The sequence below is a fragment of the Pocillopora damicornis genome, chromosome 1 (assembly GCF_964200805.1).
Source record: "Pocillopora damicornis chromosome 1, jaPocDami1.2, whole genome shotgun sequence".
In the NCBI taxonomy this organism is placed as follows: domain Eukaryota; kingdom Metazoa; phylum Cnidaria; class Anthozoa; order Scleractinia; family Pocilloporidae; genus Pocillopora; species Pocillopora damicornis.
Genome location: NC_142670.1, coordinates 3317501 through 3343366, shown reverse-complemented (window position 1 = coordinate 3343366; position 25866 = coordinate 3317501). Strand labels below are relative to the sequence as shown.

At 36.9% G+C, this 25866-nt stretch overlaps 4 protein-coding genes and 1 long non-coding RNA gene across 6 annotated transcripts in view; 4 read left to right on the top strand and 1 right to left on the bottom strand.

The window, feature by feature from the left end:
• Positions 1 to 190: 190 nt before the first annotated feature.
• On the top strand, positions 191 to 2552 carry LOC149051355 (uncharacterized). The gene is made up of 3 exons (XR_016188977.1): positions 191 to 423; positions 1798 to 2322; positions 2438 to 2552. It is a non-coding gene; the product is annotated as an uncharacterized LOC149051355 (long non-coding RNA).
• A 911-nt stretch (positions 2553 to 3463) lies between these two features.
• Positions 3464 to 10101, top strand: LOC113674189 (adhesion G protein-coupled receptor L4). Its single transcript, XM_089213959.1, has 15 exons — positions 3464 to 3662; positions 3751 to 3858; positions 4203 to 4278; positions 4367 to 4457; positions 4562 to 4614; positions 4806 to 4932; positions 5355 to 5461; positions 5580 to 5682; positions 6366 to 6516; positions 6611 to 6692; positions 6795 to 6861; positions 7069 to 7148; positions 7683 to 7803; positions 8358 to 8399; positions 9109 to 10101. Exons 1-15 carry the CDS (start codon positions 3629 to 3631, stop codon positions 9193 to 9195), a joined length of 1329 nt encoding a protein of 442 aa, XP_089070085.1. The 5' UTR covers positions 3464 to 3628; the 3' UTR covers positions 9196 to 10101.
• A 1777-nt stretch (positions 10102 to 11878) lies between these two features.
• The window catches only part of LOC149051353 (uncharacterized), a 15595-nt gene continuing 1607 nt past the window's right edge, over positions 11879 to 25866 (top strand). The window contains exons 1-16 of one of the 2 annotated variants that reach the window (XM_089213929.1): positions 11879 to 12207; positions 14927 to 15340; positions 15506 to 15838; positions 16338 to 16411; positions 16612 to 16662; positions 16920 to 17109; positions 17638 to 17742; positions 17914 to 18007; positions 18335 to 18425; positions 18820 to 18869; positions 19215 to 19353; positions 19496 to 19590; positions 19752 to 19854; positions 20110 to 20260; positions 20669 to 20750; positions 20920 to 20986. In XM_089213929.1, coding sequence (XP_089070055.1) covers positions 12081 to 12207; positions 14927 to 15340; positions 15506 to 15838; positions 16338 to 16411; positions 16612 to 16662; positions 16920 to 17109; positions 17638 to 17742; positions 17914 to 18007; positions 18335 to 18425; positions 18820 to 18869; positions 19215 to 19353; positions 19496 to 19590; positions 19752 to 19854; positions 20110 to 20260; positions 20669 to 20750; positions 20920 to 20986 — 2166 coding nt within the window. In that variant the 5' untranslated portion in view covers positions 11879 to 12080. The remainder of the gene's footprint in view (positions 12208 to 14926; positions 15341 to 15505; positions 15839 to 16337; positions 16412 to 16611; positions 16663 to 16919; positions 17110 to 17637; positions 17743 to 17913; positions 18008 to 18334; positions 18426 to 18819; positions 18870 to 19214; positions 19354 to 19495; positions 19591 to 19751; positions 19855 to 20109; positions 20261 to 20668; positions 20751 to 20919; positions 20987 to 25866) is intronic. The other variant, XM_089213940.1, reaches the window with a different exon arrangement.
• Positions 21050 to 22822, top strand: LOC149051354 (uncharacterized). The gene has a single exon (XM_089213955.1). It carries the CDS (start codon positions 21164 to 21166, stop codon positions 22685 to 22687), a length of 1524 nt encoding a protein of 507 aa, XP_089070081.1. The 5' UTR covers positions 21050 to 21163; the 3' UTR covers positions 22688 to 22822.
• The window catches only part of LOC113679896 (uncharacterized), a 3272-nt gene continuing 303 nt past the window's right edge, over positions 22898 to 25866 (bottom strand). Inside the window, exon 1 of the mRNA XM_089213926.1 lies at positions 22898 to 25866. This exon is cut by the window's right edge and continues 303 nt beyond it. Coding sequence (XP_089070052.1) covers positions 23096 to 25866 — 2771 coding nt within the window. The 3' untranslated portion in view covers positions 22898 to 23095.

The window sequence follows — 25866 nt, the reverse complement described above, 5'->3', positions numbered from 1 at the left end:
AAAAGTAAAAAAACAAAAAACAAAACACAAAAAGAATCAGTTTAAAGGAGATCTACTTGCTAAACTCAAAAGACAAAAGCGGTTTATTAAAGACAATCTCTTCTTTAATTTTTGTCAGTTCCTTTACCTAATGGCATGATGTCAATTGACATTGAAGTTTCGTGAATATTAATTTAATACAGTTCCTACATTTTCCACGCGTTCAAAATAGCATTTGAATTTTGTCATATAAATGTTAAAGAGGCTCAAAAAAAGGAAAACAAAAACAAAAAAGTAGCGATTTCGGGGAATCATTAAAAGCAAAGAAACCAGCGACGTCGCCGATATATAAACAAATAACCATTGAAGCGGTAAGGGATTTAACAATTATGAAAACTGATGTCAGAAAATCGATGGGAGCCATTATGTTTCTCGTCACACTAGGTAAGTGTTAAGCGTGATTATACGTTGTAAGTGTTATAAATTCTATCACTTCATGCCTAGAGTGAATGCTACGACCTGGGTTTGAGCAAAATTTTTCTTTTCGCGACAGTTTCGAGCTTGCTAAGCTGCGTTGATGCGAGCGAAACATTAACGGTTTTCGTCTTTCTTTAAATCATTTTGAGCCAAAGTTAGTATGTAGGCATTGAGTATGAAATAACGCATTTTTTCTTCTTTCCGTTATTTTTCACGAAATATTTCGTAAATTTCTCTGTATGTCTGAGACCAGCGACCTATTTCACTTCGAGGAGCAAACTAAACGACCACCTGGTTTCGAAAGTGCTCAGTTTTTGAGCAATCTAGTCACACTATAACTCAGAGAGGAAAAAAACAAACGCATATTTTAATTTTTAGTGGAAAAATGTTGATCGGAATATTTTCTTTTCGTTTCTGAGTTAAAATTAAAAAAAAAAAAGACGTCATGGCTTAGAAGCTAGTTCGATGGATAATTTAAATTCACTTTTAAAAAGTAAACATAGGACTCCTGCATCGAAAGCTTTACGGTTAATTAAATATTTCTTCCATTTAGCCAGAAAAGATTTGTTTTCAATTTTGCATCCACCTGGGAAAAGAAAGCCGTGTTTTCAACTGATAACTCGGTTTAACACTATTCCACAAGTTCTGAATAATTCTATATTTGAAAAACACTCCATAGGAAAAAAAAATATATAATATCGATTTTGTTTTTCTTTATATAAGGGCTGCTAAAGGAGTTTTAATAAAGGAGTGTAGACCACAGGGGTACTTATCTCCCCACGAGGTTCTTGCATTCAGTTAACTGCGGCTAAACTTTGCAGCTACTGTACTAGCCAAGACTTAAAAAAAAAAAACAATAACGACAACAGCAACAACAAAACAAAAGCAACAATTTTCTGTCTCCAAAGACTAAAGAAAGAGGAAAGTCAATTTTATAACACTAATTTTGCGCAAATTCATTTGGAAAATCTCCAGCTCATTATTACCTTTTAATGCCGCAGTTTTAATGGCGAGATGATCATGATTATTTAGTTAAGGAATCACTTTCTAACAGCTGAAGAAATTGACCCGCCATTCTTCTACCAGGAGTATATTTCCATATGCAGCAAAACGGAGTTTTAAAATTCGGCCAAATGTTATTTATTTACGGTTAAACCATTTGCTGCTCACGTTGAGGAATCTTTGCTAATGGAAAAAGTAACCCGAAGAAAATACTTATTTTTGGTACCGGAAGGATTCCAAACAAACAATCAGCAAGTCTAATATTAGATCAAAATACGTTGGAAACGATTTTTTTAATCAGTTTTTGTCTGTTAACTTTATCTCACTTTTTTATTGCAGTAATCGTCATAAGAGCTACGAATGTAAAAAGCATGACATGTGACTACGAAAAAAAAAACAGCTGCACCCAGAATTGTGTTAAAAAAGATGAATACAGTAGAGTATGCCACAAAAGCACATGCTCCCAGAGCTGCAACTCTGCAAAGTTTTGCAATTTGACATGCAGTGGACAGACATGTTGACAGAATTGCAATTCTGGCGCTTGTAATCTAATTTGCAGTGGGCGAAGTTGTACACAGTCTTGCAATGCTCAGAGTTCATGCCGTCTTACTTGCAATGGAACTAGCTGCAGGCAAATATGCAACGCAAAAGAGTGCCAAATTAAATGTTTGAGTAAAGGGGGATGCAATACCAGTTGTAGTTCTAGTTGTATCCCACATCAGCCTACTACACAGGCGGCGAAAACCGAGGCCTCTTCAACTGATGGGTCTACCAAAAAAGCTGTAGCAACTGATGTCACTACTCCTCAAGGAGAATTTATCCAAGGTTCTACAACTTCTCATATTCTAGTTAAGACCACAGAGAGTAAGTAACGGAGCTCACCTATTTCTGCATGCCTACTGATATTCTATGGCTGCTGTCTAGGGGTAGCCTCTAAATGAATTTAAACTATTTGCTTCTGTTGGCATGTTATAAACAGGTTTTAATAAGTCATCAGATTCATCCACGGCAGTTACACCAGAGGCACCAAAGATCAGCTCTATGACAGAAAAATTGGTATGCAATTCATTATTAAATTATTTATTAATTCTTTTTTGCTTTTGTTTATGCCCTTTTTTAATTTCATTTTTGTCGTTTCTGACATTTATTGGTTTAAATCTATACATAAATCTTATTTGGAAGCTGTAGGATTAAAAAGGTTTCATCTGCAGAAAACTCTATTTTCCTTTGGGTCTAAAAGACTTAGCCCTGTAGATAAATATCGAAATTCGACGGCGCGTATGATAAATAAACTAATAGTAATATAAATTAACCTTTTACGAGCTGTATCAAGAGAGCATTTCCACAAAAGGAAACAAACTGTTATTAAATTAAGATCATGGGCTTAACTTCAGTATGTATTGTGAGAGCATAGTTTCAGTCATTTCCGCAAAAGGAAACAAAGGTGTTATTAGATTAAGATCACGTGCTTAACATCAGTTTTCTTCATGGTAGGCTAAGGATTTTGTTTCTACCTTCGTGGAGGCGAGCGTGGCCTAGTGGTTAGGGCGCTGCACTTGTAAGTCGGAGGTCCCGGGTTCAAGTCCTCCTCCCTGCCACTATGTTGATTTGTCTTCGGTGGCCCCGAATTCAACTCCTGCACGCTTTGTAAATAGCCAACTGGTCTGCCTCCTACCAGTTGGGGTTTTTAACGAGTTTCTGTTCATTTACGATATTTGTTTCCTCATTTACAGTGTCCCCAATTAGCACAGCAGTGCTAAATACGCTGACACTTAAATAAAGTTATTATTATTATTATTTATTATTATTACAAAGTAGATGTCCAGCAAAATAGCAGCTTGAAGGTTAGTTGAACATTCTTTACTGACTCTCTCAGTAGTTTTGGAAGACAAATAAAAATAAAAGAGTGACCGTTTCAACACCTATTCATCTATCTGTGAATCCGCCACCGATTCTTTCCTTAATTTATTCATTCCCTTGCTTCCATTCTCACTGTTAGGAGGCAGTCAATTTTTTCCAAGACATTATCGAAGAGTATAGGAGAATTCACAACCTTGAAACGCAAGTGAATTTAAAAAAAAGGGAGGAGCGTGTGAAATCGATATCTGAAACTGCAAAGGCTTTTGAGGATTTTGTTCTCAAGTATGCGCAACATCATCTCAGTGAATCAATGCAACAAATCTACAGGGTTTACGAAACACTAGGTATGTTAACCTTAGATGTATCTTTGTTTGTCTAATCTAGGTAACATTTCATGAACACAATCTAATTTTTTTATTATTTTGTGAATAGCTCTGCTTCTCCAGAGAGCTTCACACGGAAATAATCAAGATTTCTACCTCGTGGAACCACAAAAAGTCGAATATATTAGAATACCTTCAAGAATCGTTGGAAGAAACGGTTTGTCTCAATTTTGTTTCCCAGTCTCTAATTCCATGGCATTTGTATGGCAACTGCTTTGTTTCCAAAACACAAGCCACAGTTGCGGCACTAATGTTTCATCTCCACCTTTCCCTTTATTTGTAAAAACCGTCAACGTTTACATCAACAACTAGGCACGCTTACCGAAAAAAAGGATCTTTTTTTTTCGATCGTACTTTCATTAGAAACATATATAACAGATAGTTATGGATTTTCGGTCACTTTTGTCTACTTAATAATCGTTAACTTTTGTTTCACTGGAATTAGTAAGTTTAAAAAATTAAAGATAAATACTGAACCGAGTTTTTCTTTTTTCTTCTAAGGTTCATTGCTGGTGGGTATCATATACACAGATCTACATGCGCTCTTCAAACCAACTCGAATCGACAACAATACAAGGTAAAATAATTGAACCATTTGATGCAAATATGAACTCCAAATGAGTCATTTCACAGTAAATTTACCCTCACAATGACTTCGCACTTAGGAGCCTTAACTCAAAACTAATAGCAGTGACGATGGATCCAATGCTGAAACAATTGGAACAGAATGTCATCATGAGATTCAGAAATATCAAGGTTTTTTTTTTTAACTGTATTTTATTGCTATTTTTCAATCAATAATGGTTTTGTATACGCATATAAAACATTTTCTTTTCACTTCCATATGCTATCTTTTTCAGGCTACTGATACTAAAAGGCAGTGTGTGTTTTGGAATGAATTTAATGAAGAGAGGTAACAGTCCAAATGAAGTTTAAACTCTTTCCTTTATAAACTTAAAATTTATCAAACCTGCTGAAAGTAAATTTTTAACCCTAACTCTCATTGGCTGACCATCCTAGAGCGGAACAGAACAGGTTCGTTCTATCGAATATTTAGCTCTTCTTCTGTTAATCAGCATTGATCATTCACCATACCTTTTTCAGTCCAGACGGCTGGTCTGGGGAGGGCTGCCATGTGGTAACGTCAGAGAGCAATTCAGAAGAAACAGAGTGTAGTTGTAATCATTTGACTCACTTCGCGGTTTTATTCGAGTACGATGGTACTCAAACGGTAATGATAATGTGAAAAAATATTAACTTGTTTTTTGTTTGTTTGTTTGTTTGTTTGTTGCTATGTTTTCGATCTCATAATTTCATAATTTAATTAACGAAACACTCGGCTGCATCTGTAACAAAGGCAAAGAACACCAGTAATGACGCATACTTTCAAAATGTTTGGACATCTCTTCAAGTCATAACACTAAGAGAATGATGTTTATCTGATAACTACTTTGAAACAAGCTCTGCTTTGCAAAATTAAGAACTAAACGAACTTAATCTTTCAGTGATCGAGTTCAAAGAGAGAGCGTCTCTCGTGTCTACTACGTTCATGCAACTTTTAAATAGTACTTTTTTCTTTTCTTTCATCATAATTTTTTATTTGTTATTGCTGTTTTTTTGGTTTGTTTTTTCGTATTCTATTCACATGCAAAGCAGATAGCAGGAACACATCAAAAAACATTGAACATCCTTACGTACATGGGCTTAGCTCTCTCCCTCATTGGAATAACAATTACTGTGTTCTCCTACATTTTCCTAAGGTAAGTCAAAATACTGACAAGTGTAACACCACTTAAATTAGGGGCTGTTTTTCAATGTTCCCTAATAATTATTTAGGTGATAACTTATTCCGTCGTTGAGCGCTTTTTCTTGTTACAGTGATATGCACCAACCTCTCTCTCAAATAAGAGTGAGTCTGACTGGATCTCTTGGAGCTGGGCAAGTCATTTTTCTTGCTGGAATTAACAAATCAACAATCACGGTTTGTGCTCTTTTATACTTAACTAACCAAGCATTTACTTACCCATTATAATTTTTTGGCAAAAAAAAAATGATCTTTTGTTTTACGATGCTAAATATGAGAACATTGATGAAAAGAATTCGTAAGATCTGTTTGCTAAAGACGACAATGCGCTATTTATGCGGTGCAAGACTTTTTTTTTTAGAAATAATATGGCTGATGGACTCATGTCTCATCTCCTCTTTCTTTCACTTCTTTAGATTCTATCATTGTTTTCATCATGATCATCATCCAGTTGTTGTTTGGCTACAATTCTAGATATTCTGCTACTTATACAATGGACGGCCTTGTCAAATTTAGCGGGCTGAAACCACGAATGCTTCAAAATCGGCACAACTGTGTAACCACGCAGCAATTTCATAATGCAACCATTTTCATATTTGCTAGTCCTGATGTCATCTATTACATGAGATCAAGAAATTACTCATCATGGTTCCCTGACCTGCAGTTCTATAACAAAATATAATGAAGCACTTCCACGACTCTCCTATCGGGTGGCAAGCATTTGGCGGGCACTCACTTTCAATCATGATTTTCTCATAATCAGGACTTCCTGAATTACTCGATATAGTGACAAACACGGATGTTTATTGCCATTGCAGCACAAAGCTCTTAACTGCGTTTTTGTATCGGCAATTCTTTAGGCTACATGTGTCGCTGTGGCGGCTCTGATGCAATACTTTTTTACGGCCGCTTTTTGTTGGATGATGGTGGAGGGAATTTACCTTTACTTGTTTATTGTGAAAGTTTACAACATTAAAAACCGGATGGCTATATATCATGCTTTTTCATGGGGTAAGTTTCAGTAGCAATACTCACATCTCTGTGTTCAGTGTCTGCAGTTGTATCTTGTCACAACTCCGAGTTACTTATTGTTTTTCTCTTGCAGTTTTTCCTGCAGTAATGGTCATTATTTCTTTGAGTATCGCTGCAGGAAAAGACGGAATCAAGAGCTTTGTCGACGATGAACAGTTAATGAGAAATCTTTATAGATATAAAAAAAACCCTGAAATTCCTTTGCCATTTTCTCTCCAATTGTGGTTTTTTATAAGACATTTTCATTTTTTTAATAGCTGCTGGATGTCTTCTGCAAACAATCTTATTTGGATTTTTGTTGCGTTTGTGATAATAGTTGAAGTGGTAAGTAAAACCATATTTGATAAGGAGTGTTCTCTACTACAATCAATGGACTACAATTTATCATCCTTGTTTTTCTATTGAGCACTATTTACTATGGGCTGTCATTCTGCAAATTTGTGTCCTAGTGTTTGCTTGTGTTCCTCTTTCTACCTATCTGTATCCCACCAATTCGTTCGTTGTCAGTCATTGAGATGTTTTCATTTTAAGCTGAACATACTGATTCTTGTGCGAGTCATCAGAGAAATGACCAAAATGCAGCAAAAAAGGGGAACTATTCAACACGTACGGTGAGCAACGTTGTTAATTAAGAATAATGTATGTAGATAGGAATTAGAGAGATGGTAAGTTTTGAGCTCGGTAAAGAAATAAAGAAAGATGTTTTTCGTTCTGTTACTCCACGGTAAGCGAGGTCTATCAAAATCAAATTTCTATTAAAACACCTTTCTTCAAGAATAATGTAGTATGCAATTTTGAATTCACTTATTAAACCGGGTAATGTCTACTCTCGAGCATAGTGGCTCACACGGCCGAGATTTTAAAGGGATTATGTAGTATTAAGTAAATTGCTACTTTCCTTGAGTCAACTTTCCATCTCAAGTAAGCTCTTAGCGTTTTCTCAGTTTTCTCTGACAGTTTGTCAATACCCAGTTATGCTCTTGGTTGGAGACAGCCGCTTTGGAAGTTAACAAAAAAAATCACACAGCTAAGGCTTAATGTGAAGAAACTACGTATCTAGCTAAACACAGCGACCGGTTAATAAAATTGATCTAGTTAAACAAGCTTTCTTATAGGCTCATTTCATATTTCCTTCCTACTTTCAGACTTGCGATAAGGACATGTGTTATTTTGCTTCCTTTTCTGGGATTCACTTGGTTGTTTGGCCTTTTGTCACCAGTGCATAGAGCATTCACCTACATTTTTATCATCCTTAACTCTACTCAGGTTTCAAACCATTGTGTAGCTATGTTTGTTTATGTTACATTTTTAAATTTTTGCAATTCATATTTTCTTGAAGCTTGTAAAGTTGGCACAATTCAGACCAAGAAGATCTCGTGTATTGCTCATACTTGTTTCTCTGACATGATTAACGAATATCGTTATGTGCATTAAACGCTCACATGGTAGAGACAATCATCCATTTGTTATTATTTTTGTTTGTTTGTTTTTTTCTGTTTTGTTATGTTTTGTCGTTGTTGTTATTTTTTTATTGTTTGTTTTTTTCCTAATGTCTCCGTGGCATTTAGCCATCACCCATCCCTGGCAAGAGAGAGAAAGTGTCAGGGACAACGGCTAAGGTTGGGCTTGAGCAAAACTTTCGCTATTTACTGAAAATTGTGCTTGTTAGTTTCTCAACCTTTTGATTCCTTGCGGGTAATAATAAATGTTTTTTAAGTATATCCCGAAGAGCACGATCACATAAAAAATTTCAGCTTTTGATCGGTGCGTTATATTCCCAAATGACGACGTATAATTTAAGGTTCGTTCTTCTTTATTAGGGTTTCTTGATTTTTCTTCTTCATTGCGTTAGGAACAGTCAGGTGAGATTTTCCAAGAAATGATACAATATTTCTCTATAAATGAATCCACGCCATCAAGATAATTATCTAAACAAGGTAGTCTTAGTGTATAATGTATAAAGGTCGTGTATTTGACCGAAAAAAACTAAGGTAGCAAAAAAAAATGTATCTGCACTGCGTTGGGAACATTCAAGTGAGATTTTCCAAGAAATGATGCAATATTTCCCTATACATGAATCCATGAAATGAAAAACTAAGCTACCAAAAAAAATATCTCTTATTGTAGCTGAGTAAGTATATTACTACTGCCTTCTGTATACGAGTGTCCATATCCCGCTTCGCGTTCGTCCGGATCCGATTTTGTTGATAACTCGTATGATTACAGACCGAATTTAACTGCTATTGGTTTTGTTATCATCATTAATCTATCAACTTAATTATCATTATGAATAAAGGGGTAAGTTTCTTAAGAAATTGTGGTGCTGCGTCGGTGGGAGAGTGTAGCAAACTCGAAACGTCAGCTTTTTTACCTTTTACGGTGGCTAATTTGCGTTTTCAACTCCGTTTTTAAGACTAAATTACCTGCTAATTATCATTATGATGCGATGTATTAATGGTACCTCTCGTAAACTTCATTCTTGAACACTACATGCATGAACAGGGTTATCTGCCAAGGGAATTTATTATAATCAATTATTTGCTTGATTTTTCTATTTTTCTTCACCTGCAGATTCGAGATCGACTGCAACAAAGAATTGGCATGATTTTCCCTGCCACGGAAGACAGAAACCAGCCAAAAGTGATGCCGATGGAGTAAAACAAAAAAGAAACAAAAATTCAAATGCAGCCAACTAGTTTATTCCAGATTCAAAATCAACAAGCGCCAAGCCATAGAGCCTAATGGAATAGCACAGTCTAAGAGATAGAGTTTACAAGTTTGTTAGTCAGCTCGTCGCGGGAATAGTAATTATCTATTATAATTCTTCACGTAAAACAAGAAACACTAAAAAACGTGTGTCATGCGTCATGCGTGCTGAGTCTATCGTAAGGTGTGTGGCGTATCATATGCGTAAAACGTGAGTCTCGAGCCGTGTGTTTCGCTCTCTGAATAAAGGATTATCACATTGCGTAGATTGGTAGAATAAATGCACCTCACTTCTTGATGCAATTTATTTTCACTTCCTAAGTGAAAAAAGGCAAAAAAAAAAAACAAAACAGTAATAATAAATAAAGACCTGGCCTGAGAGCTAAAGGCAAGAAACAGAATGCATATCCTGCTTGTTTGAGTGTTTGTTTTTCTTTTCTTTTTTCACTTTCTCGAGAGTATGGCATCACTCTCTGCTTTACACACCTAAAGTGTACTTCCTTTTTTATTCGATCATAATTAGATTAATACAAAACATTATGGGTTAACGGGGCTCGGTCCAATGGCCAATGAGCGAGAATAATTTTAGCACGGCTGATATGCATCAGGCACCTGTTGTCCGAAGGTCGGATAACACTATCCGCTAAATAAATCTCTTTCCGGTGGATAATACCATAAGTTTTGCGATCACTTATCCGCTTGATAGCGACTAATCCTTTGGATAGAGTTATCCAACCTTTATACAACCGGGCCCAGGATGATAACAATGCTATCGGGCGAGGGGCAATCGCCCAATGGAGTCTCCATTGGGGTGGCTGATAACACTTAAGTAAGAAGTTTGAATAAGCCATGCACTTATGATTTGACAATGTAAAAAAACCTGGGTTTTCTTTAATCCAAAATAATTATCATTTGATTTTGCTCGGATTTTTGTGGTAGATTTAAAATTGTATACAAGGCCAGAAGTAGTTCAAAAGAGCTAAATTCCATTCATCTAAATATTAACAAAAAACTTTAATTCAACTGACAAGGTTTTCTTTGATCTTACTAAATTATTTACAGACTTTTGAAGCTGTAGTTATTGATTTTGCTTATGGATTCTGTTGACGTCTGGAAGCACTTAAATCAACTCCTGTAAATATTACCGCATCTTTATGAATTGCCTTTATTAATTTTTCTCTTCTTATTTAACACCTGATGAGCGAAACCTTCGTCTGCTTCTAGGAGCACCATAAATAGATTCTGAGTGGCTGATTTTTAAACTCGTGTATAAAAGTTAAGAATAATAAAAAAAAAAAAGAAAAAAATTTTCTCACCAGACTAAATATAAAACTACGTTGTTATTTGAACCAAATTTCCACCGCTCTAAGATTTTTCTCCGTAGGGTGAAAACTTCAATAAAAATCAACCGATCAAAAGCTACGTGATCCAAGAGTCGCTGCTTTCATACCAAATGAAAGCCAATTTAGATGTAAACATAATACTGAAGATTTACCTCCGGATAAAACCGCATAAATGCAAATAATCTGGAAAATGTGATGAACATTTAGCATTTATTTATCAGCATTGTGGAAACAAAAGGTAAATAATCGGCTAATTGTGAATAATTGTTGGCTGAATATGTCGAGTTTCCAAGGACGAATACACGGAATCAATACAACAATACGGTCGCGTAATGATTGAGTGAAAACAAATGAAAATCAGCCGCCATAAGGTATTCATACAACCCGGTAACGACGCGAATTGATTCTTGAACGCCACGATTTTCGAATTCTGTGTAGAAAGAACCAAGACATATAACACGATTGGACCTTTCCTCTACAACAAAGCTAATAATCTTAAATATACTGGTTACAGGGAACGCTTGATAGCTGCCGCTTACGGCAAAATGATTCCTTTCTATACAATAGCTCAAGAAGCCTTTTTGCTTCAACTAATTTTGATTTGGTAAAGATTTTGCTTTTTTTAATCATTATTTCTTTAAAATTTTTCATAGCACATGAGGTAATAAAAATACAATGTAGTCCTCTATTATTGATTTGGATTAGAATGGTCGTAGAGTGAGAGTTTCTAACTGACAGTGTAAAAAGTTTATTGTTGCATAAATCGTCTGATAAGTTCTGCAAAACTAACGTAAAACGCTTAGACGAATATAAAGCCAATTTCGACTACGTTTAAATTATGGTATATGCCATTCTTTTCATTATCAAATATGCATTATGCCCCTTATATTACCCATATTTTTTTTTTCATTATGATAAGGTAATGTTTCCGTTTAGTACTCAACCAATACTGAACTTTCAGGTCAGTTGGAATTGATGGACTGCTCTATCTTGGTGATTTTAGGAGATAAAATTATTTACCTCAAGGCGAAGGTTTAATTACAAATTAAAATAGCTGTTTAAACTAACTTATTCATATAACTGCCAGTATTAATACCAATTTAAAACGTGCTTTCTAATACACCTTAATATTGGTTTTCTTCCATCGCTTTATCATGCTTATATCTCCTATTCAACCTAATTATTTTTCTTACACCAGGAAAAATGCGTTAATTATAACAGGTCCAAACGGAAACGAATACTCTACTGATAATATATGGAAAGGTTAACAAAATGTGTTTCTGTGATTGCAGTTTGAGGAAATAAGACCACAGTCTCTCAAGCATACCAAATTATTTACCTCAAGAATTAACCGTGAAGGGAATCGATATTGACTGTGACGAAAAACATGTCAGGGTGACAGGTAGCACTGAACAATAAATTCGGCCGTGGCCCAATATTCAGATCAAATCGTTTGTTTGCTTAAAATTCCACCTGTTCTTTTCCACTTGAGCAATGCCTCAACGACTCGAGTGCAACACTGCCGTGTTATTAAAAAGAATGGTTTACTTTTGTCATGTTTTGCCGCGGTTGTGTTTCCTTTCTTTTGCAGTTATTTGGAATGTTCGGAATATAGCTCAAGGTAAGTCAGTTTTAACGACAGACGATATGAAAGAAGAGGAAAATGACCAATACTGGGAAATGTATTTGCTTTCTATTTCGTGCCTTGAAAGACATTTTGAATACGTTTTAGTTCTCTGTCAACCGAGTCTAAGCCAGGAGCAGGAAAAGATTAGCTTTTTTTGGTCAACTTAACATTCATTTTGCATGAATTTAGTTTATTCAAAAAAGATCCATTTGGCAATGTATCTTCTTTGCGAATGCCATTTTTTTTTCGTTCAAGAGGTGAGGAAGACCGAACGCTTCTAAATATAAAGAAGTTTAAAATTATTCAGTAGTTAGACCCACTTCGCGCAGTGGGTATCGCAATTGATATTGTTCACGGATTTGAAAGTGAAATAAACTGAATACTTGGCCGGGAAGCAAAGCTTCAAGAGAAATGGTGAAATTTGGAGGGCAATCTCTCAGCCGAAGAAAGTAACAGCCGACCTACTGGCAAGGAAAAAAGGGGTTTATTTATTTAATAAAATTAATCCTCATATCGCGCAAAAACCGCTAGTTAAAAAGCCAGTGTTGCTTATTGGCGACCAGCTTTTTAATAACGTTATCATTAGACGTTCAATTGGTTTTTTTTTCCATATAAAATAGTAGAAATGTAATGATATTTTTTCCTCCTTGCTTTGTTTCGACGCAAATAATCGTAGGGCAAATGTCGACCTACGCGGGGTCATTCGTGACGTAAGGTGGCCAACGAAATCACGAGGAAATTAATGGTGGATTAAAAATGTGTCAAAATCGTGAAATATTGGGAAAAAAAACAAAAAAAAAAACTCTCCAAGAGCCTCGAAACTTAAAAATCTAAAAATGATTTTGACAGTCTTAGTTAGAAGAGCATCTAGACTATTTTAGTCCTGGCAATTTAAATATTGCCTGCTGTGAGCTTCTTCGCTCTTTCTTCTTCCTCTTTGATACTCTGGGCCCGGTTGTTCAAAACTGCGATTAGCGCTAATCCACGATTAAATAGGCTAATCGCCGATTAAATTTAAGTCACCGATTAGTTTCTGTTGTTCAAAGCCCGATTATTCCTAACCTTCGATCAAACCAAGGGTTAAATCTAACCCTGCTCGCTAGGTGGATTAAATCCTTAATCGGCAGATTAAAAAATAAAAATCACAACATGGCTGACTTGTTGTATGGTTGTGTTGGTGTTGATGGGCGAAGAAAAAGGAAGCAAAGAGAGTTTAGGAGCATCGGTTTCACGATAGATGGATATACAGACGAAGAATTAAGAGCAAGGTATCGCTTTGGAAAGGAGTTGTGTGTGTTTGCTTATTAACTCGTCGGGCTTCTCAGCAACAGAATTAGGGGTCTCATCGGCAGAGGCCTCGCTCGACACCACCTCAAAGACAAGAGTTTCTGGACCTACGGACCAGCCAGTCTTATTAGATAACGAAGCACCACAATCTGTTGAAATGCAGTGTTTTGAACTGCACTTGACTGCCTTTCTAAAAGGCAGCCACATTTAATTGATTAGAGTTGGCCGAAGATTGTATTTGAAGCCGAGAAGAGAAGAGTGGGCCGAGGCAGACTTTTCGGCGCCATTTGTTTTTTTGTTTACATGGGAGTACATGTAAAAGAAAATAAGAAAGAAACAAAAGTCTAAAGTCCGTTAATTTTCACTTTGCTTGTGTTTGTTAGCGAAGTATACATTTTATGCAAGGTATGGACATTGAGAGGTATTACAATAATGTTTCCATTTATAAACTTACCTGTTTCAAACCCCTGTAACCCAGTAAATGACGGTGTGTCACTGAACATGTTTATTATTTTTAAACTGGCTTCTGATGGGTTCGGGAAAGCAGGGCCACCACCTGTCGTCTTCTGTTCACTTTTAAAGGAACTGAATTCTCTTTTTGCGTGACTCTGGAGGTTTTTCCACTTGTCTCGTACTTCCTGCGTTGATCTTGCTGTCACACCGACGGCGTTTACCGCCTCCGAGATTTCTTCCCAAATCTTGTTTTTTTTTTTGCATTTGTTATACTGTTGGTAAATTTACTTTGAAGAATGTCCATATTTTCTTCAAATTTTTCCGTTAAAACGGAAATTTCAGCGGGTGAAAAGTTTGCTTTCCGCACTTTCTTCGCTGGAGAAGCCATATTGACAAAAATAAATTTCCGGCAATTTTATGACGTAAACTGGCACAAAATAAATTATAATTAATTAGTATAATTCATTTTATGCTTAATCGCGGATTAGTAAATCGACCGAGTAATCTCCCTTTGAACAACCGTTTTTTAACCAACGATTAACTAACCCACGATTAAGAAATTTAATCGCCGATTAGGCCTAATCGGTGATTAGTTTAATCGCGGTTTTGAACAACCGGGCCCTGAACACTAGATTCCGTGTCGAGTTGTCTGGGTTCTAGACCTTGTCTTGTGTTCGTTGGTAGGGCGCGTTACTTTCACAGTGTGTCTCTCCCCCTGAGAGTATAAATGGTTACTGGCAAATTTCCAGGGAAGATTGATGAGATTCTGGGGGTTACCTTGTGATGAAGTAGCGTCTCATCCAGGGGAGGGAAAGGCTGTCTGGGCCACTAGGCTCAGAAAAAGACTATTTGTCTTTTTCACCTTACTTTTTCGAAGTCCCTTTGCTAAAATATAATCTGCCTCTTAAGATTATATCACTGGGTGTGTATTATTTGGACTAAGGGGTCCTATTTTGTTTTTTCTTTGAAACAGGAAAATATTGTTATTCTTATGAATCGCTTAACATCGCAGAGCTAAAGCGAGGTAACTGCCAGCAAATCAAGAACGCCACTTCTCAACATTGGTTAAAAGCTGACTGTAAAATAAGAAGTTCTGGGGGATACCGGAAACGTGACTTTGCTCAGTGTTTACAGTTGTGGTGTGATTACTTTTCAATATGCCTTCATCAAACAACCGAATGGAAAAGCTATTGCTCCTTAAAGTTTTATAGACTCCGTTCATCTTTCTTTGATGTAAGTACAGGGGAAGGAGGGAATGACGTCTCTCACTTCAAACACGTTTACGTCAAGTATTGCGGTATACCAAAATACGGAAGAAACTACTTTTTGAAGACATTCGCCATCAGGATTACCTCCATAGAATGCCAATCGAGAAAAACAGGAAAAGGTTTGTGCCAAACTTGTTTATTATTTTGCCAAACTTGTTTATTATTTGAATTTATGTGTATATATCATTGAACTTGTTTATTATTTGAATTTATGTGTATATATCATTGATTTATGTTTAAAATCTTATAAAATCATTAAAACAACATTTTATTCTGATATTTAGTGCCCCCATGTTTGAACACCGCGTTATGGAAAAAGAGTTCCAATACCTGCAATTACCTGAAAAATGGAACAAACAACATCTGGTACACAGTTGGTTTGGGTTATCATTCTTCACTGAGATGGTGCGATGCATTTCGGAACTGTTATGGGTCTAACGATCTCAGAAATCGGTGCCGTCGTGATTTTGACTTTTACTTTCGATTTCCACCAACTTTTACAGTAGAAATATTCAGTTATTTACCTCACACACGGATCCAGGTCAATTACGTTTGTAGCGGTCGTTACATCTTTGCTGTTAATGTGATTCGGTGCAACTCTGAATCAAAACTGAATGGTATGTTTGGGATTACTGTCAGTATCTAAGCAAATGTGCACCTACTCCACCTCTAACCCAACTTTAATCCTAACTTGTTATCAGTTGACTGTTTTGGGTAATGGGAGGGGTAGGTGCGCAGTTGCTGAGACATTGACATAGATCATATTTCCCCTGTATATTGTGGCCATATTTCCCATGTTTAAAAAGTAGTCACGCATCTCTGCTGTGATTTTGTGTTTGTGATTAATGTAAAACATGCGTGCAAACTGAAGGAGATTGCAAAACATCAGCATTAGGGGAGGTGAGGTGTCTGAGAATAGAAATACTTTAGCGGATGGATTGAAAATGTTTTCATCTGCAGACAGAGTTCCTTAAACATCTGATTAAGGAAAATGTAACAAATGACACAGTGACAGGGTGACCTATAGATTCCTCTTTGGTCGTCCAATGGAAGTAATTGCATTTATCGCCTACCTAGATACTTGATTTGTTTGTTTGTTTGTTTTTGTTTTTTTAGACAGTTTAGTAGTAACGAATGATAACGATGATGATGATGACAATGCTGAAGCTCCACAGACCTTGAACTCTCAGGTACGTGCTTTAATTAATTTATGAAATCGATGACCTCAAAGTATGTATAAGCAATATCGCGCGCCGATATAGTTAAAAAAATTCTGATGTAAAACAACTTGGCCAGGCAAGAAGCGGAGTAAGTTATGCAGAAAAGTAAGGCATGCCTCTGGTTTTTATAAATACTGATACTTGGCTTCCGGAAATTTATTACTTATCAGGTACTGAACGCCATTGGCCTCCTTGACATTGAAAGAGAGGGATCCATGCAGGTATTATGCATATTTCTTTTTTGGGGATATTTTCCTTCAAGAAATTGTCCTCCAATAAGTTTCCTAAAACTTTTTGAGGTATTAGCTCACCATGTTAGAGTTTTCAAAAGAATCGAAACGTATGCAACTCGAAGTATTCGGTACTAATATAAGTTTCGTTCATATAAATTAACGCCGTGCTTTAGAAACTGATGACCTACTTTCTTGTGTTGTTCCAACGATTTCGTTGACTTATTTTCTGAATCAATCCTTTTTAGAGCGCTTTGGATGCGTTTGAGGAGGCACTCTCCAGATTTTCTAATGGCACGTTTGGGAATCAAACAGAGGAGGAAAAAATGGAGGAGGTTTTTCAAGCAACATACGCTTTTGAACAATTTGTGTTGGAATACGCTCAGTATCACCTCAATAAAACAACACCAAACCTTAGCATTAACAGCCAAGAAATCGGTAAGGGAAAAAAAAAAGATTTATTACCTGTAGTGTCGTAGTGTCGACTTTCACGTCGTGATCGTTTTGTAGGAAAAAAACCCCTAAATTTTTGTGTCCAAAAAAAAAAATCAAATTAAAAAAAAAATGAAATAAATTATATTGATAATATTTTTTATCACCACAGAATACGATGAACGGCGTGAGGGGCCAATCTGGATAAGTTAATAAAAAGAAAAAGGGCATTTTAGCCTGTACCATTTGTTTTGTTTTGTTTTTTGTTTCATTTTGTTTTTAATGTGAGTTCATTAAAACTTTCTTATCAAAAGAGACGACTTTGCCGTTAAGGAACATTTTTTTTTCCACGCCGAGGTAAGACCTGCCCACCCAGGTCATCTTCTACTTAGAAGTCAAAGTGCAAAAAGGCTCCAAAGAACCAAACTTGTCTTTTTATCAGTGTTAGGGTCATTAAGTATTGGATTTAGTTGACTAGTGTAATTTTTCTCTTTGTTCGTATTCCCACCGAGTGATGTTTCGTTGTGTGTCTAGATTTGGAAATCAGACGTGTTTACCATCAAAATGAGAGTGATTTTGATCTTCAGGCACCTGAAGGAAAAAACTTTGTTAAAATTCCATCGGGAAACTTTCAGAACGGTTGGTAAAGGACTCTTCTATCAAATACGTTCTATACTAAGTCTATCCATTAAGGCGTATTCAATATGACCTGCATTCAACATTTATCATATCTAACAGGAGTTCCTGAAACATTTTCTTTACAGCATTCATCTTCCAGCACCTTATATTACCGTTGTTTTTCATTTTCAGGTTCAGAATTAGTTATGGGAGTTTTATACAAAAGTCTTTATAAAATGCTTTTAATTGATGATATTTACACTAAACAGGCGACTAACAAAAGCAGGTTTGTGTGTGTGTGTTTTTTCCTAGTTTTTCTGTATGTTTTTTTGGTCCCTTTATGTTTTCCATGCTTCTAGTCCTCCCTATACTTTAAAAGAGGAAATGAATGATGAATCAACTAAGAAATATTTAAAAAAAAACAACAACAACAACAACAACAACAGCAACAACAGAATAAAACAAAGAGAAAACTAACTAGTTCAATGACACCGCAATGTACGATTCATCTTTACATGTATTATTTTCTCTTTTGACCTTGGATGATCTTCTTGAAAGTTCTATCGCAAATTCAGATTTTGCGACTAACTTGCTCCATCGACTTCCACCGTAGACATCTCAACACGATCGTAATGTCTGCTACAATTATTCCACCTCCCACGAGGCTGACGCATAATGTTACGTTAATGTTCAGGAATTTTCAGGCAAGTGCAGGAAGTAATACATCTTGTTGAAGCTCCTCACATCACCTTAGAATAGGACTATTGGATCAGTACGACATTAATACTGAACAAACGAGTTTTAGGGAAATAAATTAAGTGAACCCTTTCTGGTATCGGTATCTGCAACTGGACCAGATATTTCGATTACCAATTTTTTTCTTCAGAACGTAAACGAGTATGTGTCTGGGCGAGAATATGAGAATTAATACGCAAAATAATCATTAGCCAAGCAGGCAGCATAGTTAAACACAGAAAGGGAAAGAGCCCTTTCAAAAGTTGAGTTGAATCTTCTCCACCCTCTTCCCCATCTTAATTGGGTTTCGATTTCCTTTGAGAGACTCAGCTTGTTAGGATCATACAATTTTGTTAACTACAGGCCGCAAACAGGAAAAGAGACTGCGTGTTTTGGAACACACCAGACAGCAGGTGAGAGAATACAGTTATTTCCTTTGTTAATTACTGCAGCAACAAGAGGTTATTTCTTTCACTCAAATGAGCCAAATAATACAAATGTATGAAATTTGTAGCTGATATTCTTAGTGATTGCAATGATTAAGTAGCGATGTGGTTTAAGTTGTCTACTTGCTCTGCATTTGGTTTTGGCACAATGTAGGCTGCGATTTTAGCCTGCAGTAGGCCTCCCTCTCTCTCCCTTGAAAACTTAGTTATTCAAAAACATCGCGATCGCATCCATTTATAAGTTTAATTTTTCGATAAATTTAATAATTCCCCTCTTTTAGCAGCCTTTTGAAATCATGCTTTTTCCTGCAGCTCGGTAGGCTGGTCAGGACAAGGTTGTTCTGTAAAATATATGGACGAATCTCAAACGGAATGCAGCTGCAATCATTTGACCCATTTTGCTGTCCTGATGCAGTTTGGCACGGAACCTTACAATGAAGACTTATCTGAGGTGGGCTAGGTCATGGGTATCATAATTTATAAAAAAAACAAAAATTAAATGCATTTAAAAACTTTAGAAGGGCCTTATCTGACTTTGTTTATACTAAAAGCATATGTACCTAGTTTTGTGCTATCTTACATATTTTACACAGACCGACAACAAAATTCTGGAGATTCTTACCTACATGGGTTTGACATTATCTCTGATTGGAATTGCCATGACAATTCTCGGCTACGTTTTTCTCACGTAAGTACTTTACAAGGAAGTTATTTAACATTGAAAGGCACACATTATTCAATATCATGCACTGACACTACTGCTTAAGAGTGTTTATTCTTTCGAAGACAATTTTAATCCTCACAGACACTTCTGTTCCTCTTGTCAATCCTTTGAATTCTTTGCCCTAGGGAGATGAGAGGTCCTTTGTCTCAGATCCGTGTTAGTCTGGTTGCTTCGCTTGGCGCAGCTCAAATCATATTTCTTGGTGGGATTGGTGCGACTGAGAACAAAGTAAGGAACACTAAACCAGGTTACTGTAAGTTTCTTCAGACTTTTCTGTCTTTTCTCATTTGCATATGAGGCAATGCCCGTAGTTTTCGATTAAACCACGATTTTGCCAGAAAAATATATTTATTCTACACGCCTTAGCGTAACTAAAGGCCAAATGATTAGCCATGGTATATGGAGGCTGGGCTTTACTTCTTTGCCCACGAATGGTTTTACTTAACCGCAGCAACAGATAGCTGAATTGTTCCTTCTTTCCAGAAAGTATGTGTAATGGTAGCAGCCCTTGAGCAGTTCTTTTTAACAGCCGCTTTCTGTTGGATGTTCATCGAGGGAGTTTACCTTTACTTGTTTGTTGTAAAAGTCTACAACGTTACAAACAAGATGAAGATATGCCACGGAGCTACATGGGGTAAGACCATATTTCAGTTCTTTTACTTGTGTGCAAGTAAATGGATTAAAAGAGGTTAAACTAAAAGCTGATGTGAACGCGTAAAACCTAAGAAATGACTGGCTCCTTCCCGGCTCTAGCGGCATAAAAGAATAGGAACATTAAATCTCATCCTGCAATGCATGTGGAAGTTAGTTCACTGCTGGAAAATCTGAAAAAAATCCTAATTTTGGTGCGCTTAAGTGTAATTAACCTTAATGAACTGTCTTACCCAACAGCACACCCGGCAATGACTCTTCTGGAAGTCAACCTCAAACCTCTTGCACCATTAGGACACCCCTACTCAACTCCTTGGTGCACTTTAAATTCCGTTTTCAAACATATTTTCTTGCAAGCCAGGAGTGAATGTTTTTGGCTTTTCTGTCACAGGTTTTTCTGCACTTGTGGTCACCTTATCCTTGAGCATCACGGCAGGCATAGCGGGAATCGAGAGTTTTGTCGGCGAGAAATAGTAAGTAAAACATGTACCTTTCAGTAATGAAAGTAATAATAATGTTTCTTTTGTTCGTAAAAGATGTTTAAGCAACACTTCGAAAAATATATTTAATGTATTATTTGTTAATATTGCCGTTAAATTATTTTTTTATTATTTTGGTTTGTTTGTTTTTTTGTCTGTTAAGTTGCTGGCTTTCTAACGAAAATGGACTGATCTGGATATTCCTTTTCTTTGTCTTGCTGATTGGATTGGTGAGTCGACAGTATCGTAGCCCCACTTATATTTCTCACTAACGTGATTTTAAACATCTATTCTTGGTTTTCACCCACGTGACCTATACCTTGATAACGGTTGCTACGCCGCCATATTGGTGTCGTATAATTCAAACACTGTTCGCGTGTTATCAAAGCTTTAGAATATTTTTCATCATGGTTCATAGTATTATGGTTGATTGTTTTCATAATAATGGAAAGACGAAAGGTATAGGGTTTTATAGGATTACAGTAGTAGTCACTAACCAAGGAGAAAAAGCAGAAGAGCTAAGCAGAGAACGAAGAGAAAGATGGATCGCCGCCATTAGCCGCGACGACATCACTTCGAAGGATGTCCTCAGTAATGAAAGAGTCTGTGGACGACATTTCGTGTCAGGGCAATCTGCAAAACCCTGGGATAAGTACAACGTCGACTGGGTTCCTACTTTGAATCTCGGGAAGACAAAATATCAACAGGAAAACCACGACATTAAAGAGGCAAGAGCTAAACGAGCGAAGGAACGCCGCAAAAGATCACTCGAGCGTCAAGAACGCGAGGCAGCTGAGAAACGAAAGAAAATCGATGTCAGTGGCCTTCCCGTCCGTGATGTGGATTTCAGTGATCCTAAAGAAGGATCTTCCAAGGAAATTGATTCTTCTGAGGATATTTTTGATCACGATTGCGCATTTCAAGACCACACTTGCTCAACTCTCGTTGACAGTTCAACTCAAACCCAAGTTGATGTATCTGAAGCTATGACTCAAACTGAAGAGTTTGAATACCTTTTCAAAGAATCATGTAAGCCAATTGATCGAGATTTTTTTGATTCTGATGAAAAAGTTCGCTTTTATTCTGGACTGCCTTCAATGGATATCTTAATGACTGTCCTTGACTTTGTGTCACCCCACATCAAACGAAGAACCCAAAAACTTAGCCTTTTCCAGGAAATGATTATCGTGTTGATGAAACTGAGACTGAATATGCCTTATCAAGACTTAGCCTATCGTTTTCAAGTATCTGTGACAACAATATCAAGAATATTTGCATCATGGTTACCAGTGATGGATCAGCATTTGTCCCCACTTATTTACTGGCATGAAAGACACCAGCTATGGAAGACAATGCCTCTTTGCTTCCAACAAGTCTTTGGAACCAAAGTCACTGTTGTTATTGACTGTTTTGAGATTTTTATTGATAAGCCTACAAACTTGTTAGCTCGAGCTCAGACATTTTCATCCTACAAGCATCACAATACTATCAAAGTACTGATTGGTATTTCTCCTCAAGGAGCTATTTCCTTTGTGTCAGAGGCATGGGGAGGACGTACCTCTGATAAGTTCTTGACAGAAAAACTTGAAGAACTTTTGCCAGGTGACATGGTTATGGCAGACCGGGGTTTCACAATCACAGAAAGTGTTGCTCTCAAACAGGCAAGACTCATGATACCAGCCTACACGAAAGGGAGGGAACAGCTGGATCCTATTGATGTGGAAAAAACAAGAGCTCTAGCAAGTGTACAGATATATGTTGAGAGGGTGATTGGTTTGCTGCGTCGCAAGTATACTATTCTACAAAGCACTCTTCCCACTGATTTCTTGAACAATGACAATGGACAGGATGAAGTACCAATTATTGACAGAATTATTAAAGTATGTTCAGCTCTTGTAAACCTGTGTCCACCCATTGTACCATTTGATTAGCTCCATACTTCATACAGTACTATTATAGTCATATATTGTAGCTGATGAAATGATATGATGGGGTGGAGAGTCTGTGTATAATTTAAGAAATATTATAACCCCATGAAAAGAGAGCAAGTGACTGGGAATGACCACTGTGTAAGATCAATAATTTAAAAAAATATACTTCCGTTACAAGAAGGATCTACAACAATGACAAAATTTCATTTGTGCTGTGATATTTCATATATTTACAGAAATTATATGAATTAAAATATGAATTATGTTTGCAGGGGGCAGTAAGGACTGTTTATTGAGCACAGCAGCTTAAAATAGCTTGAGTTCATTATTCTTGGATTTTTTTTTAATGACTGCTACTCTTGAGATTAGGATGAAACAACAAAACAACATTTTTAGTGTAAAATGTATTCAAAAATGTGGAAAAACTTTGATTTCACCAGCTCTCAAACATTCAAGTAAATGTGGTCTCATTCTTGGGATGTCAAACATAAAATCTGAAGGGTTGAGTTCAAACACAAGGCATGTTGCAAATGCTACAGCAAAAACGCCACAGTCACTGCCATTCATTTGTTGCTGCACTGGTATGACTTCAATGCCAACAAAGTTATCTGGTAGCAGATCTTTAACTTGCTGCTCAACTTCATCATCAATAATGTCATTATACAGACTGTCGTACAAATTAACACATCCTGATGTGCAACTAATAGAACTAATGCACACCCAATGTGAATTACCCGTGTGTAAGATTTGAACAAAGTCACTGGTCATTATGTCAAAGTTCCTTACTCTTCCAAGAGTTGGTCTTTGAAAACCCTCAATGAGAGGATTCACTTTCTTGATACATATTTGTGCTGCCTGTATTATTTTGCAATCCAACCAGCCATCAGGAGATGAGATTATGTCATAGTCATGCTCATCTAGATCTCCAAAAGATGCAATTCTGTTAGCTACACCTTTAGTCACACAGATTATTTCTAAGTCCTCATCACTTTCATATTCATCTCCAGTACAGTATTTATTTGACTCATTTTCATGTAGATCTTCAAAAGATTCAGAAGCTGTTCTGCTTTCAGTCACACAGGGTATTTCTATGTCCTCGTCACTTTCATATTCAGTTCCTGACACAACTGAAGCTGATGGATTATTGACAGTACATGTAGTGCTGGTGGTATAAGAAGAACATGTGGTAGGGATAGTTAATGAAGACTTGTCTGCAGGTTTTTTCTTCACTTTGCAATTTTTGCAGACCCAATATAGCTTGCTGTTATTGGGCATCCTCTTGTAGTTTAGACATTTCAGATGGAAAAATTTCCCACTCTGACATTGACTATGACATTTCAGCAGCTTTTCCCCTACAACAGGTTTAGCTTTGCAAACACAAATGGACTGTAATTTCATTGCTTCATCGAAATCAGGGTTCTTTTGACAATCAGGCTTGATCTTAGTAACTCTCTTGGCTTTCTTACATTCTGGAAGTAACTGGCAGCTTGGACAGTACCATACTTTGGGTAAGGGATCAGATATCCCTAAACATGAGAGGTGAAACTCAATGAATGGGCACTTGGGGTTTTGACAAGGCACTGTGCTTTCTTCTGGTTTGGGTTTTCTGCAGTAGCAAACAGGCTTTATATCACCTGCTGGTACAGGTGCAGCAATTTTATGCTTCCTAGTGTACCATCTTCCTAAGATTTCAGGTAGGATACAAGATCTCCACACTTTGGTGAGTTTTGGAAGAACTGATTCCCAGTGTGAAATGTCCTTGTAAATTCTCTCCAAGAAAAACCTTGTTTGATTGTTATTGTCAAAAGAGCACACAACAAAGTCACAATACTGAGAGTCTGTGATAAACAACTGTTGCTGTACTTGAAAAAAGTACTGGTGATTTCTCTTGAGCTGTACCTTTCCATTGACCTTTTCAAGACATGAATTCTTCTTTTCCACATAACTTTCAAGGTCACAGTTTTCAATGTTGTAAGGGCATTTGACTTCTCCACAACCATTCCCACAGCATGAACATGATACCAAAAAATCTGGAGTAGCATTTATCCAGGGGTGCTGTTTATCCACTATCATACCACATTGTTCAACTTTCAGATCTCTGTGAGTCTCTAGCATAGTCTTGGCATAAGCATTCACTGCAGCACTCTCATTCTTGCGGCCATGACTGATTGCTTTAGTAGTAACTTTGAACAGATCAGGATATGAGATGGACTTGATTAAGGATTGTGATGGCATAGCAGGGTTAGTATGAGCTACTGCCCAACTCAGAGATGCACCAATGCGCCCAGCTCTGTGCCTGAAAAATGCATTTCCTTTAGCCTGTTCCCTGGTGTCTTGCTCAATTAATTCTACCTGTGATTCTGAAATAGTCAGATCAATATTTTCACACTTTTCTAGGAGTTCTGGATATGACAAGTCAAAATTACATGGATCAAAAAGGTCAGAAATGGTTGGGATACTTCTACTTTTCATGATAAACTGTTCAGAATAGGGTTCAATCAAGCTTAAGGCAACAGGTTTGAACTTGCACTCATTTATTTTGGCAAGCAAATGTTTAAGCTCAGTTCCTCCAGATGTAACCCGTTCTGTCGAGACCTTAGCTTTCTTTGTAGTGCAAGGTGCTGATAAGGAAGGTGGAGAGTTTGCTGATAGTCCCTCAATACAGGCATCTAAGTTATCTTTCAACTTTTTCGCCGACTTGAAGTTGATATCTTTGACCCTTGCATAAGGAGCCTCACTCACATATGTCGGTAACAACCACGTGCACTTTACTTGAGTACATGCCAGCGTTTCATTAATTCTCGTTGAAGCTTCGATATGAAATAAAATACTTGCAATACGTGAACAAGTCTCAGCTAGTCCAGCTTTACAACCAAGGCAATGGGCTGATAACACGGTTCCCTCCTTATTAGTAATAATCCAAACTGCAAATGGTCGCTCATTCATTCGTTGAGAATGTCTCACCTTTCCGATCACCACGAATTTTTCACCTATGACTTTGCCTTCAACACTGGAAATAAAACCCGAAACCATCTGATTGTAGGCCTCCAAGCTTTTGAAAGCTTTGAACTGTTTCTTTGTGTAATAACTCGTATCGATAACCAAATAGCACAGGAGATCTGTAGCTTCTATGGGTTGTAAACATTGTGGATCTAACTTTGCGTCGATCAATGTAGCGG